We start from the raw sequence: 24,873 nt of genomic DNA, 5'->3' as shown, positions 1-24,873 counted from the left end.
TTTATCCCTTGAGTTCTGTGATTATTGTCACCTTCCATAGATCGTTAGCTGTCCCTTCCATGTGCCACGTAACAGTGGCGAAGCCATGATTTTGGATCAGAATTATTTACATATTCTTAATTTAAAAAAATAATAAAAAATTATTTAATAATTATATACTTTATAAATTTTCTCCACATGATTTTATATTCTGGAATCGTTAAACAATCAATTTATTGTCAATGCTTTCAAATATATATTTTTCAATATAAGTCTTGAAATAATTATTTATCCATGAATTTCTCATTCAATTGCGTAACCAAATTTTTATAAATTTTATAATAGAAAAGACTCTTTCAACTGTTGCTGTAACAATGGATAACACCATTGCTAATTTTAAGAGAAGATAAACTAATGGATAAATAATGTATCTTTCAATTTCAATTAATTTTTTTCACAAATTTATTTTAAGATTTCAAACAATATGAGTGAGATTATTTTTTTTCTTAAAGATTTAATAAATGTTAATTTTTTATAAAATAATATTACTATTTGAGTATATTAAAATTGTGGGCTAAAATTTATTAGGCTTTTGAGTTAAAAAAATTAATTTTGAATTTGAGTTAAAAAATAATATGAAATGATTTAAAATGCAAACCATAAAAAAGATGAGGTGCAGAATATAAATACCTATACTCCCATTCTTATGTAAGTAATTTTTCTCATTCATATGCCCACTAAAATACATGTGGCTCCGTCACTATCACGTAAAAATATCATGTAATATGTCCTAATCAAATTTATAGTGTCTTCCAAACATCTTGCACTTAGTGATATTCTAGAATAAAGAACGAAATGAAAGATAAGAAAAAATTTGAATAGACAATTTAATTAACTTCTTCTATAAAAAGTTGCTATGATATTCCATCCAATTGAAACAAGGAAGCTATGAAAAAAAAAAATTATTGTCTCAATGACATCCCACCCCTTGTGAGACCTATGAATGATGTGATGAGTAGATAGATGGCTGACTAGCAAGGCAATGAACAAGTATCACTCTTTTACAGAGGAGACAGGTCACCACTCCCTCTTCTAAAAAAGAGCACTCAAAAGCAAGGGAAAATATGAGGGAGATGGAAGAATAAAAGAAATAAGCATGTTAAGATAGATTAAATTGTAGAATGGTATGCAACAAGCGAAAAAGAGATTGAAAACGCTGCGAGTTGTGTCATTTTTATTCCTTTATCGTGATTTATAAAAATTGAGATATTCTAATCAATATCAAATTATTTTATGATAATTAAAATAAATACAATTGATTAACTTAAATAGAATAAAAAATTACAGTTAACTAAAAATCATAAATTAATCATAATCTGATCACATTCAATCACATCTAACCAATAAAAAAGATTTTTTTACATACTTATCTAATTAAGTTGGATTTAACTATTATCGAGTTTAATTAAAAAAAAATTTTTTAAAGATATTTTTTCAAGTATAAAAAAGTGAACGACCTCTCTTTCTGTTTTTTTTTTTTTTTTGAAGACCAAAAAAGAGAAACTTTTCACACACCTTTGAGTAGAGCCTTGTACGGACCTCTATATCTCATTTTTTCATCCCCACGGACTCGTTTACGACCCACCCATATCTCATTAAAGGCCCATTTTCCAAAACATCCGGCCCATTCCACATGTCCTGAATTATGCTGGGTTTTGGTAAAAGTAAAAGAGGTGGGGAAAGAAAATCGTGGGTTCGTACACTCATCAGGCCTGGTTTTTCTCTCACATCACATCCGACGCGTATTTTCCATCCGATCTAGAGGCAAATGTTAACTTTAAATTTCTTGAATGAATGAAGCTGCTTAGAATTCAAAACAAGCCGCATGTAGATAGTGCAATTCCTTATAACGTGAAACATATTTTGATTTCTGGCCCCAAACAAAAAAAAAAAAAAGGAAGGAAACATATTTTGATAGCTTAGTAGAATAGAATTAAAGCGTATTTATAAATTACTCATCTATTTGATTTTTTTTTTTTAACCTGAAGCGGCAACATGATTTAATCTCGCGCCCTGATGAAATATGAGCTAAGTGCTCCCTAACTAAATCTAACATTTATTGGCAATTTTTACATGTTTTGCTTCACTTGAATATTCAATCCCCATCTTAGATTATTTGGTTATAAGCTTATAATCAATCCCATTCCCATGTTTAATCGCTGCTGTTTCCAATGGGCCCAGCGAGCCCCAACTTTGCAGAACCGACAAGGGCCCTGTCAATCAAGTCTCGGCGGTTCTGGTAGGAAATGGAAACTTCTGGAAGCTAGTCCGACGCCATATAGCTAAACCCTAACTCTTATGCCGTTCCTGTTGTCGTAGTAACCTTATCTGCAAGCTCCCTGAAGGTCGTCACCAGAGGGAAATGGCCTCGGCAAACGCTATCTCCTCGGCCTCTATTCTTCGCTCTCCCAAGCAGGTTCCTTCCTCTATCTCCATTTCATTTCTCGTTGCTTATGGGGAATTAAAGAATTATTCATGCATATTCGCATCTTTGTTTTTCTTTTTCACGGGATTTCATGATAATTCGTGCGTTTTTGTTTTATTCCGTAGTCTTGCGTGCTGAACTGGCTAGTTCCGGTCTGTTGATGTGGTGTCCTGAGGACTTGAGTCAATAAATTATTCTTCTTATTTTGTGTCAGTTAAAGTATAATTTCTGAAAGGAAAACACAGCTTTAACTTTCGTTACTGGCATGAATTTTCACGCGTCTGCGAGGAAGATTTTTGAACCGTGCACGCGTGTGTAAATTTCCACTTGGAGTTCAAATTCTTTGTATCACACTCTGTATTTTCTTCTTCCTGTAGAGCCTAATCATTTTGTGAAACTTTGAGTGCAGAGTTTGAATAGGAGAGTCAACCAGCAGCAACCGAATGGGAGGATAAATTACAGGCAATTCGGTAATCGGTTTGTGGTGAGAGCAAATGCTAAGGAGATTGCCTTTGACCAGAATTCCCGTGCAGCTATGCAGGCTGGCATTGATAAGCTAGCAGATGCTGTGGGACTTACTCTCGGGCCCAGAGGTAAGATTTTGTTCTTTTGATGCTTCTTTATTGCGAATAGAAACATAATTAGGATCCATGGAAAGATTGTTCCCTTTTCATGTTGATTTCTGGAGAGAACTCTGATCTTACCACATTTTTTTTTTTTTTGTATTCATCCTCCTCCTCCTCCTTCCTGTTTTCTTCATCATGTTTCCTGCGATGTTCACTGGAGCTTAAACAAATGTGTTTTTTCCTCAATGACGTAGTACCTATGCATGTATTGATCAGTTCAACTATATTTTTGAAGGAAGAATAATTCTTTCTTTCCTTAATGTAAATATCACAGGGAGGAATGTTGTGTTAGATGAGTTTGGAAGTCCTAGAGTAGTTAATGATGGAGTTACTATTGCCCGAGCTATAGAGCTAGCTGATGCCATGGAAAATGCTGGTGCTGCTCTGATTAGAGAGGTACGTTATCTCTGTTTCTTTTGAGTCTCCAACCTCCCTCAACGTTGACACTCAAAGAATGTAAGATTTCCTTCTGAGCTTACTGCAAAGTGCTCCTAGGTTTTCATTCTCATGTTGTGAAACTGTACAATGAAGGTTGCAAGTAAAACCAATGACTCTGCTGGTGATGGGACAACAACAGCATCAGTTCTTGCTCGAGAAATAATCAAGCTGGGACTTCTTAGTGTGACCTCCGGTGCTAATCCTGTGTCACTCAAAAGGGGAATTGATAAAACTGTGCAGGGTTTGGTAGTGGAGTTAGAGAAAAAGGCCAGGGCTGTCAAAGGACGAGATGATATCAAGGGTATTATTCTGTCATTCATCAGGAGCTTTTGTCATTTTCTTTCATGTGTTTTGATTTCTGGATTGCCATGGTAATTTTCATGTATTTTGGCAGCCGTTGCTTGTATTTCTGCTGGAAATGATGAGCTTATTGGAACAATGATTGCCGATGCAATTGATAAAGTTGGACCTGATGGTGTTTTGTCCATTGAGTCATCATCTTCATTTGAGACAACGGTTGAAGTTGAAGAAGGAACAGAGGTATGACTTTTCACTTGCTGGTCACATATATTGGGCGAATTGCATGTTCTTCAACTTTCAATCTAATTATATTTCCTTGCATCTTGTTTTCTTCCTTGTGACCTTCAGATTGATCGAGGTTACATCTCCCCACAATTTGTCACAAACCCTGAGAAATTAATTGTTGAATTTGAGAATGCAAGAGTCTTGATTACAGATCAGAAGATTTCAGCAATAAAAGACATTATTCCTCTGTTAGAGAAAACCACTCAATTGAGAGCTCCCTTACTTATTATTGCCGAAGATGTCACTGGTGAGGCTTTGGCTACTCTTGTGGTGAATAAACTTCGAGGCATCCTTAATGTTGCTGCCATCAAAGCTCCTGGGTTTGGTGAGCGGAGAAAGGCTCTCCTTCAGGACCTTGCTATTTTGACAGGTTTGTGAAATTTCTTTCCTTCTCTTTTTCTTTCTTTCTTTCTTATTTTTTTTTTAAGTGTTTGGTTGGATATTGAATTTGCATGCTGAGTATGAAAATGTATGTGTTAAATGTAGTTTTAATCTGTTCTGAAATTTAGATCCTTTGTTTCCTACAAGCTTTTGCTTAAAACATATGGGTCCTGTGACCATTTGAATTGGGACGTCTAGAGGGTCACTGATAGGATTACTTTACTCCATTGATCGTAGGCTTGGGTTAGCTAAATCACTATATTTGGGATAGTTGCAAAATCAACTTTAACATTGCTTGGTAGACCTTAAGCTCTGTTGAATGTAATGTTGAAATGGTAGATTGCCTAGTTTAAATGGATGACGTGTCCTTTGCGAGGCATGCACCTGTGGGTATGTGTATTTCAAAGTATCTTTCTAAGTTGGTTGTGAAATTCCCCCTTAATGTTTTACTGTGGCTGGTTACCTTGGGTTAACAATCAGGTGCTGAGTTCCAAGCCAGTGACTTGGGCCTGCTTGTTGAGAATGCCTCAATTGAGCAACTTGGCTTAGCTCGGAAAGTGACCATCACCAAGGACTCTACCACGCTCATAGCTGATGCTGCATCAAAAGATGAGTTGCAAGCAAGGGTTGCACAATTAAAGAAGGAGTTGGCAGAGACAGACTCAGTTTATGACTCGGAGAAATTGGCTGAGAGGATTGCCAAATTATCTGGCGGAGTTGCAGTCGTCAAGGTTGGTGCTGCTACGGAGTCTGAACTTGAGGACCGTAAGCTTCGTATTGAGGATGCCAAGAATGCAACGTTTGCTGCCATTGAAGAAGGCATTGTTCCTGGTGGAGGCACTGCATTGGTTCATCTCTCTGGACTTGTCCCAGCGATCAAGGACAAGCTTGAAGATGCAGATGAGAGGCTAGGAGCAGACATTGTTCAAAAGGTAAGAATGCTATTGCCAACTTATTTGTCCTTCTTTTGATGGTAGTATCGTATCTGATGACCTTGTTATCTTTCCGTGTTTTGTTTAATCTGGTTCTGGCCACTGTTTGATCTGATTACTTGAGAAAAATATAAATAAGATGGCTATTTCCCTTTTCAAATGAAAAATATTAAAAGTCAACAGCATAGGGAAGCATGAAATTTTTTAGGCGAGGGGCCAAAAATTGGATCTGATATTTATGAGATCGAGATTTTCATGCTACATATGGTGGAAAGGGGGTGATGCAGTTATGGTATTCCTTTGAAATGTAGGCACTGGTAGCACCTGCAGCATTGATTGCTCAAAATGCGGGAATCGAAGGTGAAGTGGTTGTGGAGAAAATAAAGTCGGGCGAGTGGGAGGTTGGTTACAATGCGATGACGGACAAATACGAGAATTTGGTGGAGGCTGGAGTGATAGACCCTGCCAAGGTGACGAGGTGTGCTTTGCAGAATTCTGCTTCAGTTGCTGGAATGGTGTTGACCACTCAGGCCATCGTGGTGGAAAAGCCTAAGCCCAAGGCACCAGCGGCTGCTCCACCGCAGGGTCTTACCATATAAGCCGGTCACTTGATCAGATCACAGTTTTGCGTAGAGAATTGAAAGAGAACGAGTGTTGACTTTCTCATTTCTTCGCAAATTCTGACATTTTTGCTGTAATCGGGACTACCTGAATCCACGGTTTATCTTCTGTATTTGTAGTGTGACTGAGATATCTTTCTTGTGAGTGAGAATAATTTTAATATTTTTTCTGAGATCCCGTTATTTTACCATTCAGATTATCTTGAAATGGAAGGAGATGAATGACTACATTATATACAGAATGGAAAAACAACACCAAATAACACACTGGAGCCTAGAAGGCTAGAAGCTACAACTCATCAGTGCGTTTAGTTGTCCGTGTGAAGAATTCTCTATCATCTGCATACAAAGCAGACAGCATGATGGATATACCGATGAGATGGTGGAAGGGTGAGAAGGGATAGGTGTGGTATATCTGTGGGTGGAGGTTCACTCTTTTTATATGGGTTTAAAAAAATTCCCACTCAATTTAGTCTTAGGGTTGGCGGGCCAAAGGTTTAACTGGCCAACTTATTTTTTATTTTTTATTATTTTTATGAATTTTTTAAAAAATATATTTAAATAATAAGTTTTAATTAATATTTTTCTATAATTGATTTTAAATATATTAAAATGTTAATTTATAATATTTGTATAAAATATATAAATTGGTACAAGTAAGTCATTCTTAATATGATTTATAATTTTTTTAAATTTTTTAAAAAATAATATGAATCAAATGAATCAATTTAATTTATATGATTTATGAGTTGTATAATTCAACTTAAAAAAATTTATTTTTATTTAGGTTAATTTTTTTTAACTTGACTCTATGACAAGTTATTCAAGTCAATTTATATAATTTAATTTATATTCTCAATTTTAATTGAGACGTTTAAATTGGTGTTAAAATATATAAAAACTTCTCTTAACTTTAAACTAGTGGCATATAATTCTTATCATTTTTAAAAATTTTAAATTAATTTTCTTAACTTTTAATTTTGTTTTCCAAAACCTGTTGATTACATTATTATTTTTACCAAGATTAAAATATCATTTAACCACAAAAAAGTTATTAAATAATAATATTGTATTGTAGAGTTATTTACAATTAATTTCTTACATTTTTTTTAGATAGTTAAAGGATTGATAGAAAAAAAATGTTATTATTATTGTATAAAATTTTAAATTTTTACATTTATATTAGCTTTATCAATTTTTTTGTTATCAATAGTGCATAGTTTTATTATGTTAAAGGATAAATTTATTTATATTTTTAGTTTAGATTAACGTAATTCACATACTCCCTCTATTAAAAATGTAAGGCATTTTTTAAAAAGTTGGATGTTTAATCTTTCAAGGTGTAATCATTGTATTTTTTTAAATGTTTTTATTGATAAATGACTTTATATTTATTATAGGGTATTTAATAAGGATAAATATAAAAAGATAGGGTTAGTTTGAAAGTAAGTAATTACTTTATTGGGGGTAAGATTATGTTAAAAATGTCTTATATTTTTAAATAGAGAGAGTAGTTAAAATATTTAAAATTTTAAATATTATTAGGTTAGATTAATTTATCCCTTAATATAAGATAACTATGCATCATTGATAACCAAAAAAAAATGTATAAAACTAATACAAAAATAAATATTTAAAATTTTGTTCAATGATAATTTTTTTTTTTAACTATCAATACGTGAATTATTCAAAAACAAAAAGAAAGAAAGTGATTAGCTATAGTTTTACAATACACTATTTTTTTAATAACATTTTTTAGTTGAATGAAATTTTAACCTTTATAAAAAAAATAATGTAATTAACAAGGGACTTTGAAAAATAAAATTAAATATTAGGCAATTAATTTTAAATTTTAAAAAGTGACGAAAATTATATATAACTGCTTTAAAGTTTAAAGAGATTTTATATATTTTAACCTTAAATTTATTTTTTTTATAAGATTATGAAGGAAGAGGAAATTAGATGGGATTAATCGAATGTAAAAATTCATTACAGTTTTTCAAAACTGCCCTCAATTGAATTGAAGTTATTTGTCAATTAAAATAAACAAGATAAAGATATGCTAAAGAATATATTTAATTTTTTAACTTTACAAAACATTTCATTTTAGTCTCTTAATTTTATAAAATATTTTTTTAGTCATTTAACTCTAACATTGTTAGTTTTATCTCAATAAATTTTTATATTAAATTTTTAAATATTAACAAAATATTCTTAAATGTTAATATATTAAGTTTAATTTTTTTAAAATAACAATGATTGACATAAAAAATAATTATTTAAAACTAATGATGTTAGGGTTAAAAGAGTAAAAAGATACTTTATAAAATTAAATTATAAATTAAAACTTTATATAAAATTATTGAATTAAAAATATATTTTACTCTTAGAAGATATTTCTAGAAATGAGTAGCAAATCTTCACCTTCATATCTTGTAAAAGCCGTACTCCACGCTAACCTTTTATTTTTATTTTTAATTTATTATATATAAGAAATTTTATAAAATTATATTTTTAAGTAAAATTGAAACATGGTTTATTGTGACTATTTAGCATCAAAATTTTATTTTCGTCAAAAAATATCTAATTTTGTAAAAAGTATTTTCGCATAATACATTTTTATAATAACATATTAATACAATTTTATCGCTATGTATTTTGGTTCAATAGCCCATTAGAGCTTCCGCAATGCATTTGGAACTTTTATATATTTTAATATGTACCAAAAAATAAATTTTAAAATAATTTATATTTTTAATGTGTTTCGACAATTCTGTTTTAATTTTTTCTGACCTATGGTTATAAAATCCAGTAGTTTGTGAAGCCGTGTCAATTGACTAATAGGTCAACTAAATGATTGTGACATTATTCTATAAGATCAAAAGACCTAAACATAATTAAAATTTGTTATTAAAAAAAATTATCCCCAATGTATTTTTGTTGTGATAGGGAAATAGATTATTGTTAAAATAAAAATGATATTTTTTTAATAGAGATTTGTTCACTATATTACAACAATTCTTCTATCAAATTAATATTTTGTAGTTATTAATAAAGAAATTGATTATTGTTATAGTGAAAATGAAATTTTTTTTTTCCTTGAATGAGTCTTATTTACTAAATTATAGTACTTATTTATCTGCACCATCAAGTTAATTTTTTAAAATTATTAATAAAAAATTAATTATTATTAAAATAAAAATAGAATATATTTACTGCATCACAATTCTCGTTCGTCTTGACTACCAAATTACTTTTTTAAAGTTCTTAATAAAAATAATAATTGATGTTAAATTAAAAATGAGATCTTTTTTTATTTTAATAGAGAGTTGTTGAAAGAGTATATACATGCATATGAGGGTAGCTTTATCTTTTCATCATAAATTTTAATTACATTCAGGTCTTTTGATCTTATATATTAATATCAGAATCATCCGATCTTACAGTATAATTAATTGTATCTAGTGGTTGTTCATCGTCATTTTTCCTTCATTAAATCTTGCAACCCGTGGGCCGTATCAGTCGACTAATGGATTAACCAACAATTCAGCAGCCTGACTCTTGCGCCCAACCCAGCCTGACGATCGCATATTTACGGATCTAGATTATACGAAATAGATGGATTAAGAAGGCTCGTGGCGATTTAGACTCCTAGAAAAACAAAGGAAGAATTATTTTAAGGACAACTTATTTATAGAAACAGTAAAAAATTATGTAATTATTTTGTGAGACCAAGGTCATTTACCAAAAGTTTGACAACAATGTGTGATGACTAAAATGCCTATAAAAACAAATATTTTATATTGTTTAGTTTCATATACATAGGAAATTTAGACTTTTGCGCTCTAAAAATTTCCTATACGTGAGTATTAATGGTAAATTCTATGACTCACGGGCATGTTAGTTATTACACTTCTTTCGTTTCCAAAAAATGATTTTGACTCTGCAAGATAAATTCAGAAATTTAAGGTCTTTATCTTTAAACAACTTCAATCTTGATTTTGATTACGAAGCATAATTCCCTCCAACACAAAACGTGGCTTTTATAAATTAACCTTTATTACAGCTAAAGCCAAACACTAACGATGTATTGAAGGAAGAGCATTCCACATTTCTCGCCTTGAACTTCGAAGAGTTGCTTTTAAGCATTTACCCCCCACACTTGGTGTCATATGTTGTTAATTTCAAAATCTTGGCTCAACAACTCCAAGGGACGATTCACACAAAAGCTAAAACACTCTTCTTTAGAGAAAGAAAGCGAAGAAGAGTGCTGATATATGAGCCTCTAGTACACATTTGTTTATTGTGGAGAACTAAAATAACAGAGTAAAATTAAAAAGGAAAAAACAAAATGGACGGCTGAGAAAATGAAAAGGAAAGAGAGCCAGGTAGATCAAACTCAAAAAAGCCTTTGCTGTTTGTTAATCCATATATCTCATCATTTATGTGTCTTTAGATATACTTGCCATGTAATCAGCTTCACCATCGTTCATAGCTACCTACAATTTCTTTTCCTTAATCATCACGCAAAAGGGGGAGGAAGTTCTTGACCGTCAAACATGATCAAAGTATATATTCTTCTCTTTGCCCCTTTTCCCATTTCAAATAATATAACTGGGCATCATCTTTTCTTTATGTTTCCCTCTTTTTGGTTCCTTAACATGTTTGTCTGTGTGCGGCGTGCCACCAATATTATAACAACGGCGGCAGCAGCAACGAATCCAAGCTAATCAATGAAAGGGCCAAAGTGAAAATAAAACATGAAGCAAGGGGACTAAAATCTCTTTTAATGTTTTTACAAGCAAAAAATTTTAATGGGGGAAGAACTCAATATACTCCTTTTTTTTTTGTTTATTTGATTATATTTTTCTATCAATAACAATAGGACGTGGATAGTTTTTGCTTTTGAAATTATCTCCCCGTGTAGTCCGTACCGTCGCTCTGAGCACTGAGCATAGGGAGGGCCGCTTCCAGGCTCGGGCGGCAAAAGCGTATTAAATAAGGCGAATCATAATATATGATGTTCTTTTTTTTGGCTACAATTTAAATTTAGGATATATTTGTGTATTTCTTTCTTTTCTGTTTCTTTCTTTCTTTCTTTTTTTAATGGAGAGATGTATACTTTTTGTATTCCTGTTTTATAATTATAACAATGCATGTTGGGTGGGGACGTGAGTTGAACATGGAAGTATCATTCAATAAGGAACGTTCTTTCTGGCCCAAGGAAAAAAAAAAAAAAAAAGGTCCTTCCATCATCCCTGCAAATTAGTGCAGGTAGGACCCGCATTCCACGTGTTGCAATTGCTCGGCCTTAATCAACACGTGCATCAACGGAGATCAGTCTTAAAATATGCTAATTTTTTAAAAATTTCATATTATTAAACTCATCTTTATTTTTTTTTCAAATGAATTTGGACTTACCGTTTAAACTTAACTTGAATTATTAAATATATATATATATAAATAATAATTTTGATGCTCAGCTTATTTGTATTGAAGTTAAAGTGTTTTATTTTTTTAAAAAAGTTTATATTATCAAGTTTAATCTTAACTTTTTTTAAATGAGTTTGGATTGATCAGTTGAGTTTGGTTTGAATTATCAGTGCTAAATTGACACATATTATTTGTATTTTATCTAATAAAAATATAACATTTAAATATCACTATATATAAATTGATTTTGATATTAATGATAATAAACAATTAAAAAAATTAAACAAATATTTTATTATTAGAATAGAATCAATTAAAATAAATTATTTAATATTTTATTTAATTAAATAAATTGAAATATTCTAATTGAATAGAGCAGAAATGAGACGTGCATCCGGTGAAGAAATTCTTCTGTCGCCAGCCAAAATTATTCTCTCCACCTTCCCTTCAGTTCCCCTCTTCTCACTTTCTCAAATCTGAGTGCAGGCAGCACAATCTCGTCTCGTGTGAGGGTGGACTCTCCATAGGGGTTAAGATTTTAGACACTCGTGAATTGAAAAGTAAAAATATTTGAATCAACGTATTCCAATATTATTACCGTAATAAAAACAGTTGCGTGCTGATGCGCGTGATTAAGCTTTGAAGCATCATTATTTCAATTCACAGAGGTAGAAAAAAAAATATATATATATATATATATTTTTGTATATGTACTATATTTTCAAAATCAAAGTCAATTATCTTAGACAATACTTCAATGCATTTTTAATTATCGATTATCAATTAAAAATATATATTATATTTATTAATAAATATTAAGTATTTTATTTTATTTGTCAATATCTACCCGTCAATAAAAAAAAAAAGTTAAATTTTAAGAAACACGTTGTTTATGTTCATAATAATTTGTGACTATTTATACTAGCAAAAATATAAAATTGGAAGTATTTTTATCAGTATCAGGAAATAAATCAACTAACTGAGTAACTGTGATGAGCAGTAAAAGCAAAGAAAGTTACCCCCTCGTTTAAAAAATATGAAACAATTTTTTATGACAAGATGTTAAAAAAATATAAAATAATTTAGACTTTTCGATATGCTATTAACGAGATTTTTTATTAATGGTGTAGTGAATGAATTTTTTTAGTTGAGACATCCTTTTAAAAAATATAAAAAAAATTGTGATTTTAACAAAAATTAATTAATTCATTTATTATATAATTTGTTAAAAATGTCTTAAAATATTGAAAAAGGAGATGGTTATATAGTTTATATATGTGGTGTTAACTATCCAAAAAGCTACAAGTAGATTTATGTTTGATTTTTTCATTTATAATTATGTTTTTTTATGATTTGTTTTATTAATACATTCTACATCATATACTGTATTTTTTTTTAAATGATATTAGTATTGTCTTGAATCCAATGCACATGTGGCACATGTGCACCATAGTGATTAAAGAATAAATTAATATGTTCATCCTTGACCCAAAAAAAAAAAAAAATCAACGGTGTTTGGAAAAATGCAGGGAGGTTGAAGAGCACGATCTCAAAGCCCAAATCATGTCATGCTAAAAGTGGTTACCAAATGGCATAATTTTTTTACAAACCCCATTTAACTGAAAATCACAATTAAGAAAGAAGAAACATGTGCCTGTTTTTTTTTTTTTTTGGGGCAACCTCAACTTTGCCTAAAATCAAGTTTTACCCAAATCACAATTTTAACTTACACAAAACGAGACATACCATCAATTTCGTTGATGGTAGGAATCCGTTTGGGATTATGATTATAAATGATAATTAAAAATGGCAGGGGAATTAGGAGGATGAAAGGCCCGACTGGGCCCCACCTGGAGAGTGAAATTACAGAACCTACCCCGCCTTGATCTCCTTGGCGAAGTCGGGGCCCACCGCCAGATTCTCCCGCCATAAAAGAAGCGTGTCCCGGAGGTGGAAGATGAAAATCGCGCCGAGCCCGAAGGCGAAATCGGTCATTTCGATTCTGGAGCGAGAAAGCGGTGGCGCATCATCAAAACCAGAGCGACTCGTGGAGCATCGTTCGCGTGGATGCGTGGAACCCAACTCTCAGTCGCTCAGATTTCAGAATTCTCGACGCCCACGAGCCGATCTCTCTGCATTCTCAAGCCTCGCCTTTTCACATTGCCCCATACTCCCGCTTTCTAGAACCTACCCTATTCCCTTTTCATTCTCCCAAGCCTCTCTCATTGTCCCAAGCTTCACATTGCCGTTAAGTCTCCATGCCCGCGTCTCCTTTTCTTTTCTTCTCTGTCATTTGTCCCCGGTTTATCTATTATTAAACGTGTTTATTATGGGTCCACTTAGCGTCAATGTCGTTTTCCTTTGTCAGTCCCTGTCTTTTGCTTACTGTTGATTTTGGTATCACTATCATTCTTTGCATGCGCGCTTTCCTTTTTCTGATTCATTCTGCCATATCATTGTGTAGGGATGGCTGAGGTGGGAAAAATAGTGTTCATTGTGGTGGTAGACGACGTTGCTGAGAAAGATAATGATAGGGAGTCGTTCAGGTATTCACGACCTGTTCTCCAGAGTACTCTGCAGCTCATGGGATGTAAAGCGCGACATGCTTTTAAGGTATGCACATTATATGTGACATATAAATTTGTTCATTTTGATAGTTCAGCTCACCCATCTATATTTTGATTCTGTTGTCCGTTTCAAATTTATTCGATCGTCAAAACTGATACTGTTCCTTGTCCATCTCATTTCTCGTGAACAATTTTTGTTTATTGTGCTTTCATGTCTCCCTCAATTGGTGGAAGGTTTGTGCTCCATCTACATTGGTCGATCTGGATTTCTTTTCTTTGTTTTTTTTAATATCAATTTTCTGAGACTAGTGTCGTGTAGTGAAAATTTAACTAAAATTATTGGAACTATTTCGTTCTGTTACGAGATGGATGGGTTTGGTCGGTGGTTCTATGTTTTTGGCTGACTGAATGAAGCCCGTACACTTTTCTGTCTTACGCTGCCTAACTATTATTCACTTCAACGGCCTGTTCGTGTTTATTTTATTTTATTTTATTTTATTTTCCTGTGTGCTTGTTCTCCCGTTGCCCAAGGCGAGAAGGAAGTCTGATACTTTTACTTCAGCATTGGAAGGTTTAATGTGTCTAAAATATCACTATATCTTCTTTCCTTTATTAATGGTTGATGATGACCCAGTTGAAGTGCACTCTTCAATAAAACTTGAGTCTCGTTGGTTAAAAAAAAAAAAACTTGAGTCTCTATATTTGAGTTGCTCCACAACTGCTGTTTATTTATTTTTTCCTATTATTGTTTTTCCTATTATTGCTTCACTTTAATTTAGTAATTAAAGAAACTCATCTTTCATGGAAGGTTTTTTTATAGATTAGCTGATGTAGTGATGTATTGTGGTTAATTGTCATTTGACGGCGTGAACTGGCTCTTATTTATTAAACTTGAATATGCTTTCGTCTTACCAGATCAGCCAAAGGGTTTTTGAAATCATAAGGAGTGAGAGTTCTGTATCTATGACGCCTGATGGAATGGTCACATCAGATCTGCATGCTCTAAAGGAAAATTTTGAGAAAGCAGATGGTCATCGTGCTGATACTGATCTTGGTAAACCATATGGTATGAACCAATTATATTCAGGGAAAGATGAGAAAACCAAGAGAGTGCCATTTGAGTTGTATAAAAAGCGCACAACTGCATTTGTTCGAAGGGAAAATTTTTTGGATATTGTTTGCGATGCTTTGACTGAGTATAAGTACGTGGGTCCCAACCAGAGAGCAGACTTGGTTCTAGCATGCAGGTATGGGATTGTTTTATTTTATACGGAGCACCGTATAAGATATATACTTGGACAGGAATAAAATGGCTGAAGTGGGGTGCGCGGCTGGTGTGATTATGATAAAGCCATTCTTCAAAGTTAATGCACATAGTTACATTTTTTAAGAGAACAAAATTATAACTTATATTGGCGCTAGCACATTATGATTTTGGTCCATTCCCACCATGTCAAAGTAAATGCTATATAATGGGATGGCTTCATCAGATTCTTGAATACAAGATGTTGATCTCCTGATTTCTTTAAATATCTTTTTGCTTTAAGCCAGGTCTGAATTCTAACCATTAAATGTGACATAACCAGCAATATATGCGAGATTTAAAGTTGATTCTCGCCAAGATCAAATTGATTAACTGTGATGCCTCTAAGATATGCTCTGCCTCCTGTGGTATCTTCTTTAAGTTGTTGCTATCTCTGAATTTTCTATTCCTGTAGTCAGAATACTGCTTGTTCGATTTGTTCGAAATCCGGTTAATAGACTTTCAAGGAACTCTTTAATTCTCCCAATTCTAAATTATTAGACTTGGATTCTAGTTTACACGGTTACAATAATTCCCCTTACATTTTGTTTTGTTTTGTTTTGTTTTGTTTTTGTTTTTTTGTTTTTTGGTCAAGATTTCCCGCTTCAATTTTGGTTCTGTTTAGCATGCCAAAAATCAATAGAGAGCGAGAGACTTAACTCCCTTAATGCTATTTGCCGATAATTGACTTCGAGGTGGTTATTTTCCGACATGAAGTACAATTTCCCTTTTTTAATAAATATTTTCTCTGATGGCAGAATTAGGGAACGGAAGGAATCAGTAACAGTGTTGTTGTGTGGCACTAGTGGCTGTGGCAAATCCACCTTGTCAGCATTGCTGGTATATTTGCAAAGAAAATAGCAGTTATTTTGCAATTATGAATATATAGTGATGGAATACATTTGTGATGACTAGGATTATTAACTGGTAGAACATATATAAATTTTAATGAGAACCATTTAAACTTCTATTCAGGGTTGCAGGTTGGGAATCACAACAGTCATATCAACTGACTCTATCAGGCACATGATGAGAAGTTTTGCTGATGAGAAGGAAAACCCCTTGTTATGGGCTTCTACCTATCATGCAGGAGAGTGCTTGGATCCTGTAGCAGTTGCAGAAGCAAAGGCCAGAAGGAAAGCCAAAAAGCTAGCTGTTGTGTCACGATCAATTCAAAAGGATGAAATAACAGTGGGTCATAGCTCTAGAATATATGATGCACAGAAATTAGAGGGGGCCTCTGGTATCACTGAATTGCTAAGTCGAAAACAAATGGCTGTTGAAGGATACAAGGCACAGAGTGAGATGGTGATTGACAGTCTTGATAGACTAATCACTGGCTGGGAAGAACGAAAAGAATCAGTTGTTGTCGAGGGTGTTCACTTGAGCCTCAACTTTATCGTATGTCAAAATCTGAGTTCTTTGATATTTTTCTTTCTCTCTCTCTTCCTTTCTACGTTTTTCCTTTTTTTTTTTTTGGGTTAGTCATATGTACAATATGTTCTCTTGAAATGATAATTACTTGTTCCTCATACAGATGGGGCTAATGAAGAAGCATCCTTCGATCATACCATTCATGATATATATTGCAAATGAAGACAAGCACTTGGAACGATTTGCTGTACGAGCAAAATATATGACACTGGACCCAGCTAAAAACAAATATGTGAAATATATTCGCAACATTAGAACAATCCAGGATTATCTCTGTAAGCGTGCTGACAAGTATTTTATTCCAAAAATAAATAATACAAATGTTGATAAGAGTGTAGCAGCCATCCATGCTACTGTCTTCAGCTGTCTCCGTAGGCGTGAGGCTGGTGAAAAACTATATGATCCCATCACATGTACTGTGACTGTTGTTGATGAGGAATATAGGAATCAGTGTGCAGCCAATTCTTTGAGCTCTAAAGGAATGTTCCAACTGATACAGAGAAAAGGCTCTTCACGGCATCTGATGGCTCTTGTTAATACTGATGGATCTGTGGCAAAGGCTTGGCCTGTTAATTCAGTTGACCATAATGGAATGCCTGCAAGGGGCCATGGATCGTGGAATGGAATAGGAAATCCAATGTATGGACCATTACAGATTAGCAAGGCAGAACCTGTAAATCTTCAGTTTGGTCTGTATGGGATCAGTGCATGGCCCAGTGATGGCGGTACTAGTCGTGCTGGAAGTGTTGATGAGTCAAGGGCTGATGGGACTGAAACAGGGAGTAGATATCTTTCATCTGGCTGCAGCTCACCCAGGTTTTCTGATGGACCTGCAAAGGAGGTAAACTTGAACAGCCTGTCAATAAATTCCTTAGTTAAATATGAAAATTAACTTGTTAGCTGTCAAGAGAATAGGGAAAAGCTCTGAACTTGGGTTTATAATAATTATTCGGCTTTGCCTAATAGTTTAAAATTGGATTTCTTCTATTTCAGCTCAAGGAGGAGCATTCAGTGCATGGTAGTGATGAAGAGATTGATGATCCACCCGAGGTTGGCAGTGACGAGGATTTGAGTGATGGTAGGGATGAAAGAGTCGATGAGGAGGTAGGGTTCTTATTTCATTATTCACATAAATTTACCTTAGAGCTAGACTGCTGATCTTAAATTTTAAAGCAAAGTTTCCAAATGATAAATAATTTTATAGGAATGCTATTTCAGGCCTCTTCTATTGTAACAAAAATTTCATTCTCGCGGGAACAGGTAGGCTCGGTGGATGAGGAATCTAATATGTCTGATGAAGACTATGACGATCTGGCAATGCAAGACGTGCAAGAAAATGGGTACCAGTCAGACGAGGAAGAGGATTCTGAGAGGAAGCTGACAACAGTTTTGGGGAGTAAATATTGTGATCATGAGAACCTGGATCTCTTCCTTAGAACTAGAAGCGAGCCAATGCTGGAGCCCATGTGTTCTTGTCATTCTCTGCTCACGGAGAAGAGTGAGAAGAATGTGCCTACTCCAGGTTCCGGCCAAGTCAAGCTGAGAAAACGTTCTCTCAGTATCCCAGCATTTGGAAAGCGCGGATCCTCTGTCATTGATCCCATTCTTTCTGGTGCTCCTCAAAGGTAGCTGTACAGTTTTTCTTTTAAAATTAAGTTCTTTTCTGCCCCGTTGGACCATTAAACTAATAATAGCAGTGTCGTTCCCAACTCCTGCATGTATATAATAATAGTAAGGGGTTCCCCTCCCCCAACAATTCCGTTCTCTTTTGGCTGTTTCGGTGCTTTTTCCTCCATACTATATAATTTATATACAAAGTTGCCGACATTTTTGGGCTGATAAAATTTTATTAACTGTATTATATTATGGTGATCAGAATTTAGAGAATCAAACCTGATTCTTCTAATTTAAGCTTTGAAAGCAATGATCCAATAATACAAGGTTATTTGGACTGACACTGATTGTGACTAGCATCGTTCCACTATGCATATGACAATTTTCGAAGCGTCTTTGCAATCCTTTTTCAAAAATTGAAATAAGTTCTGTCCCAGTTAGTAAATTGATTGTGTTTAAAAGTTACTCTCTTCAATCTATATATGTTATAGGTTATTTTTAACCATTTTACGTATTTTAAAAAAATGAATTTTTTTATATCATAAAAAGATGAGATATACTCTCATTTTTACCCTTAGCTTTAAATCATAATATAACTACATTAATACCTTTATCCTAATAAAAAAGGTAAAATCAAAAAAATAGTTTAATTATCAAAAAATATTATATATTTTTTATTAAAAATTACTTTTAAAAAGTGTCTTATAAAATAAGATCCGAGAGAGTATTTTCAAACAATTGATTTTTAAAGAAAGGACAAAAAACCAACAATAACTGAACTGGTAATATTATATTTCGTCGAGAAGCCTGCACGAAAGGAGCACGGAATGCTTAAGATGAGAAAGAGCCTGCGATCAAGAAGTACTCAAGAAATGTGATCGAGAGAACGGGCAGACAGGAGAGAATAGAGATGGTATCACTGCTACATATAATTGAGAGATTGTGTTTGTAATGGGGAGTGGCATTTGCTTTTTTGCCCCTTTGAGGCTTTGACATAACACCATTTTAGTAGAAGCGATAAATTTTCTATAAAAAATCATGGGGTTTTTTTTTTATAATTGATATTAATTCCAATTTAATTCTTAAAGTTCAAAAGTTTTAATTTAATCTATCAAATTTTCCTTAAATTCTGACTAATGTTTTTTTTCCTTTTTGGAGATAATATTTAAGGTGCATATACGGATGAAATTAATTAAAGCGGAGGAATTTGAAAGTCTCATGAAAAATTGGAAAAGAAATCAACTGGTGGGTGTCGGTCTGAATGTGAAAGGATTATGGTCCTTTAAACATATTCAGTCCATGAAAACACGAAGGAACATCTTTGAAAGAATTAGCACTCCAAGTGATGGTCTGTAACGAAAAGGAACCAAGAAGGATTGGAAAAGCAGGGAGGAATAATTATTGGGATGGATTGTGTTGTCTGGAAAGATGAAGTGAGTGGGGCCCACGATTGTCCTTGAGTTGCATGCCTGCCACATGTACACCCCACTCAGTCACTCACCCTGCCACTGGGGACCAAAACCCAAACTCTGTCCCATCCCCCTCCCTCTTGCTTGCATCCGTGCTCTCTCATTTTCTTCTTAATAAGTCTTATCGCCTTCATTAACTCCACATCTCCAGCCCCGTCAATATTATTCAACTTGTGCGCTGCGTCTGTCTGATCGAGGTTGACATTATGGTGAACTGCTTTGTTTCCTTCTCAAAGATATTCAAACACAATTGGCCAAATCCCATACCAAGGAAAATAGAATTAAATGGTTAAACGATCCTTCTCACTGACATCATCAATAGAATCGATCACAAACCTTCCCTTTCTCACCAACGATAATCGTTATCTTGTTATCTCAATCATGAAATTTTAGGCCTGCATGGAAAGCAAAATACAATTACGCGGACTAATGATGATATCCCGTTTATGGTCCATCATCTTTTTACAATCTAGTTCTCACCGGACAATACTGGATGATGGATCGCGGCGCGACATGTAGATAATCGAGGCATGTGAACGCGTCCATTTTGATGCAAAACCTCCGATGCTTTTTATCAAGCTGCTACCTACCTACCTGGCTACCTCTGCAACATCAAGACGAAATATTAATCCCTTGTCTTTGAAAACTACGAGTATGGGTTTTCAACAACCGCTGGTCAAAAATCTCGTGATCAAATAAAACGACACGGGGCCGAGCAGCCGATGGTCAAAATTTTACATATTTATCCAATGCATGTCTTAGCATTAATCACCTTCCAAATTACTAATACTGATCGATGAGCACTTAAAGAATTGTATGGAATGATTACTACAATGCCGGTGAATGAGTAAATGCGCTCTGCATTGCAGCTTTTATACATAAAATGTACGGATAGGCTGTGCGAAGAAGGAAAGGAAGGGATCTCATCATCACTAATGGGAAGATATGTCTTGTGAACGAATAACATCATATTGTTATATGAAAGGTACATCATGTGCTTGTGTGTAGCTGTAAAACAATGGTTATCTTATCTACGATTAATTAATTATATTGCATCAATTACATGCAGAAGTACTTATAACTATAAAAGCTCTACAAATTCAATACACATACACATCAACAACTTAATACATTGCATATATAATGAGCTCTCGTTGGCTATTTAGCCAGTTAATTCATTAACAATTGTGTATGTATGTTAAGTCCTGAAAGAAGTTTCATCATACATACGTACTGACTTTACCACGATGAGGAAATGTACATGTATGTATTCTCGAATCATTGAATTGCTCACGTGCAACTTAAAGGTCAGGAACCACAATAATGTGTGCGCCTGTGCGATAGCATTACCAGAGTACTGGACAAAATCAGAAGAAATTACTGATCAATTTAAAAGACCCGCATCCAAAGACTGAGCCAGATGCTCCCTGTGACCATGCACTCGAGTCAGACCAATTACTACATTAAATATGCCCACTCCTTAAATAATATCACTCTTGGGTCATTACCTAAACACGAAAAGATATTGCTCCAAATTAACATAATAACTAGCTCTTGCTGGGCTTAAATATCGATCACGAAGAACCACTATGATGAATTGTATATAGATGCCACTCGAAGGAAAATCTTGTAATATTTCTCTATTCATGATTGAAGAGATCTGGGGATAGTCGGCGAGCCTTGATATATACATAATATATATTCTTCTGTTTTTACTTTTTCAACTTTTGGGTGTATAAATTCTTTTTATAAGTTATTTCTATCAACCTCATCAATATCAATGCAAAAAAAAAATATATATATATATATAAAGAATAAAAGTGTATAAAATTTTAAATATATCCCTATATAACAAATTCAAAAAGTAATATCATATTAATTTTTCTCTCCCATGAAAGATAATTAAAATTACCTTTTAAATATTACTTAAAAAATCATACCATAATTTATCAATGGGATCAATTCTTACAAAAAAAAAATATGGAGGAAGCATGTATAAATTGGAGGCACAACCGTCTTCAAAGCGCACAAGAATATGCGAACCGAGGCAAGCTAGAGAGTGATGGGGGCACCCAGATTTCCATGACTATGAACAGACTGAACACAGAGAGTCATACGTATAATGCTTGAAAAGACCTATATATTTATTTTTATTTTTAGCAGAATATATGTAATTATGCATATATAAATTCAAAAGCTAAACAATAATATACAAGCACTGAAATGTCTCATCCATACGTTTGATAGAGTATATTCAAATGCTCCCACAGGACGTACCCATTGAAGCAAGCAAGGGGCAATTGCCCCATAAGAAAAGTAAAAATTATATATTTAAAAATAACTTTATGATACAAATGAAATTAATACATATTTTTAAACTTTTCATATTATTTATTTATATATTACTTTAATTAATATTTATAATTATATTTTCTTAAGAAATATTAATACGTATATTTAGTATAAATATTTTTTCTTCTGATAAATTTTTGTGGATCCATCACTGTAGCATCCAACTATGATCTCCATCTAGCTGTACTGGTCCTCCACCCAACAAGAGCATGCATCATCATCATCATCATCATCATCATCATTGCATATATGTCGAACCCAAAGCTGCGATATGATCGTGGATCGAACAAATCCATTTAAGAAAGTGTCCGTGATTTATCATCTCCATATTCCCAATTGCAGCTTCAATTTACAATGTTCTTCTTAATTCCGGAAGCAAAACCATTAGGAAGAATGACCCGTGCGTTCACTTAATTGACAGAAATATTTTACATCTACTATATAATAATTATATGATATATTTTCAGATGCGACGAGGACAATATTCCCAAAAACCCCAAGAAAACTGTTATTGGCACAAAGAATCGGAATCAAAACTCAAAAAGATGACAATCCATCATGTACCATGATCTACTAATAAAGATAAAATTTAAATGAAAATCATCAACCGTAGCCATCTCTGCTCATCAAAAAGATAAAAATAATCGTAAAGATTGGTACTCACCTCAAGTACAGATCTGAATTCTCTCTCCCTCTTCAATTTCTAAATCCCCCTAAATTAGGGAATTCTCCGCGCCTGAACGGCCTGAAAGACACTACACGTGTTTCTATAAAAAAATAAATGAAATTTATATGACAGATCTGTGAAGTCATCAGCACGCAAGATATCACCTCATAGCCACTTAACTGAGCCTGCAAAAGAGCTTGCCTCAGATAACCTAGGATTGCTGGCGAGGGCCATAAGGAGCCATACAAGCACGAGAAGCAAGGCCGGGCCACCCAACCCCTTGATGCGCCACCATTAACATTAAAAATGGTATTAGTTATAAATTGGAAGTAAGAATAATTAAATCCCACACCTGACAGCGACAGAAAGGAAAGTAGGAAGAGTCACCTGTCGATATTTAATTGTGTGGAGCAGACACTATCTTTTGAAGGTCTGAATTATGTGTGCCCCTCCCGACCTTTTCTCTTTTCCCTTTTAATCAATAGTACCTGTAATTTACCTTAAAGCCGTTTATGGCCGATGCAGCATCATCAAGATTCTCACTCCCAAAGGACCATGGCTTTGACACTCACAGAGAGTATAGATCGCACTTTGCTTGTGAATCTTGATGATGCTACATCCGCAAACAACGACTGACAGGCCCTCCATGCAACTGTTACTTCTCTCCATCCAAAAGAATATAGCATCAGGAAATAGTTAACAAGCTCTTTAGCTAACTGGGAGACTAGTTAGAAAGAGGAACTCCAGATGGAACGGAGAAATAAGGGGCAATTGATTATCGATTTATGTGCAACTTTTTTTTTATATTAGTAGCAAGATCATGAGCTGGTGGAGCTTATTGTATATGTGGCCTATTGCCAGGGGTTCAAACATGTTTGGTACACGCGCTAGGCCCTGTGATCCGGAAGGAATCCAGCTACCACGGGAGACCTCAACCCCTCGAACGAAACAAAAGGGGAAAATCATTTAAAAAAATTAAAAAAAAAAAAGTCTTCAAGATAACAAGGACGAACCCTTGCAGCAACACGAAAGATCGATGAAGATATGAAAGGGACCTAAGTGATTGCTAGATTCCCTTGGAAACTTGAAGAGTTTGGGTGCGCGAGATAAACACTTTCCTTTGGATTAAAGAACAGTTCTTTCTGCGGAGAAGGTCGGGAAAGAATCAAACCTAAGGAGCGGGAAAAAAATGAAAAGCCACGCCGGCAAAGAAAGGAGAATATGACTGAGCTCGGACAGATCGTGAGGACATTTATATAAACTTGCACTTGAGAGGAATCCGAGTTATGAAGTGGATACGTGATTGAAGAGTGGGTGAAAGGAAGGAGAACCTGGAGGATGAAGAAAGATGCAAATAAATACAGGGAGAATACAGAAAACGCCTGAGATCTAAGTTGAAACCCCGAGGTGGAGGAAAAGGTTGGAAGAGAAGGGAGCCACTTGGAAATTGGAAATTGGAGTGGTAACAGTAGCTGATGAGGGAAGGCGTATATATATTGACGGGAGGCCAACGAGTTGCTTCATTGGTGGAAAAAAATTCGCCTCTCTGGCCGCCTCACACAAATTCTTAGTCAGACCAATTGCTATATATTATTTGTGATTTATTTAATAAAAATATATCAGATGTTACTAAATACTGTAAATTAATTTTAACATTAAAGATAATAGAAAAAATTATTTTTTTTCCAAATAAATATATATTGTATTAAAAAATAAAATCAATTAAAATGATATTACATAAAATTTTATTTAAATAATTTAATATATTTTAATTAGATGTACCTCAAATAACGTGGCTCACGCGTTCTCACAAAAAATTTCTGGCCGCCTCATTCCCATTCTTGCTTTCTCCTTATGCCCATTGGTTGAAGCTTAGCTGTACATATACGTACTGTACCAAGTGTTTTATTTATGACACTTCCTAATTTCCCTCAAACCCTAGTTTTTATTTATTACTATTATTATTATTATTGTTTTCTTTGAAAGTT

General features: G+C 33.8%; 2 protein-coding genes and 1 long non-coding RNA gene across 6 annotated transcripts; 2 read left to right on the top strand and 1 right to left on the bottom strand.

Annotated features, from left to right (window-relative positions):
- Window positions 1-2,290: 2,290 nt before the first annotated feature.
- LOC129315916 (ruBisCO large subunit-binding protein subunit alpha) lies at window positions 2,291-6,221 on the top strand. The gene is made up of 8 exons (XM_054960072.1): window positions 2,291-2,455; window positions 2,874-3,057; window positions 3,365-3,486; window positions 3,622-3,829; window positions 3,923-4,068; window positions 4,177-4,483; window positions 4,975-5,426; window positions 5,738-6,221. The coding sequence occupies exons 1-8, from the start codon at window positions 2,402-2,404 to the stop codon at window positions 6,023-6,025; spliced, it is 1,761 nt and encodes a 586-aa protein (XP_054816047.1). The 5' UTR covers window positions 2,291-2,401; the 3' UTR covers window positions 6,026-6,221.
- Window positions 6,222-13,301: 7,080 nt separating this feature from the next.
- On the top strand, window positions 13,302-18,549 carry LOC129315347 (P-loop NTPase domain-containing protein LPA1 homolog 1). 3 transcript variants are annotated; one of them, XM_054958983.1, is made up of 8 exons: window positions 13,302-13,726; window positions 13,944-14,092; window positions 14,962-15,293; window positions 16,108-16,189; window positions 16,325-16,750; window positions 16,887-17,624; window positions 17,777-17,887; window positions 18,002-18,549. In XM_054958983.1, the coding sequence occupies exons 2-8, from the start codon at window positions 13,946-13,948 to the stop codon at window positions 18,410-18,412; spliced, it is 2,247 nt and encodes a 748-aa protein (XP_054814958.1). In that variant the 5' UTR covers window positions 13,302-13,726; window positions 13,944-13,945; the 3' UTR covers window positions 18,413-18,549. The 3 variants fall into 3 exon arrangements, with proteins under 3 accessions (XP_054814958.1, XP_054814959.1, XP_054814957.1); XM_054958984.1 differs by lacking the exon at window positions 13,302-13,726 and adding an exon at window positions 13,789-13,842 and having other exon boundaries at window positions 18,044-18,549; XM_054958982.1 differs by lacking the exon at window positions 13,302-13,726 and adding an exon at window positions 13,789-13,842.
- A 1,054-nt stretch (window positions 18,550-19,603) lies between these two features.
- Window positions 19,604-24,325, bottom strand: LOC129316266 (uncharacterized). 2 transcript variants are annotated; one of them, XR_008594716.1, is made up of 5 exons: window positions 23,273-24,325; window positions 23,050-23,164; window positions 22,883-22,963; window positions 20,347-20,470; window positions 19,604-20,261 (listed from the first exon to the last, which is right to left on the bottom strand). It is a non-coding gene; the product is annotated as an uncharacterized LOC129316266 (long non-coding RNA). The 2 variants fall into 2 exon arrangements; XR_008594715.1 differs by having other exon boundaries at window positions 22,883-23,164.
- Window positions 24,326-24,873: the final 548 nt, after the last annotated feature.

This window comes from Prosopis cineraria, unplaced genomic scaffold (assembly GCF_029017545.1).
Source record: "Prosopis cineraria cultivar Desert tree isolate PC_DT_omini unplaced genomic scaffold, ASM2901754v1 PC7, whole genome shotgun sequence".
In the NCBI taxonomy this organism is placed as follows: domain Eukaryota; kingdom Viridiplantae; phylum Streptophyta; class Magnoliopsida; order Fabales; family Fabaceae; genus Prosopis; species Prosopis cineraria.
This window is presented reverse-complemented; position numbering and strand designations above follow the sequence as displayed.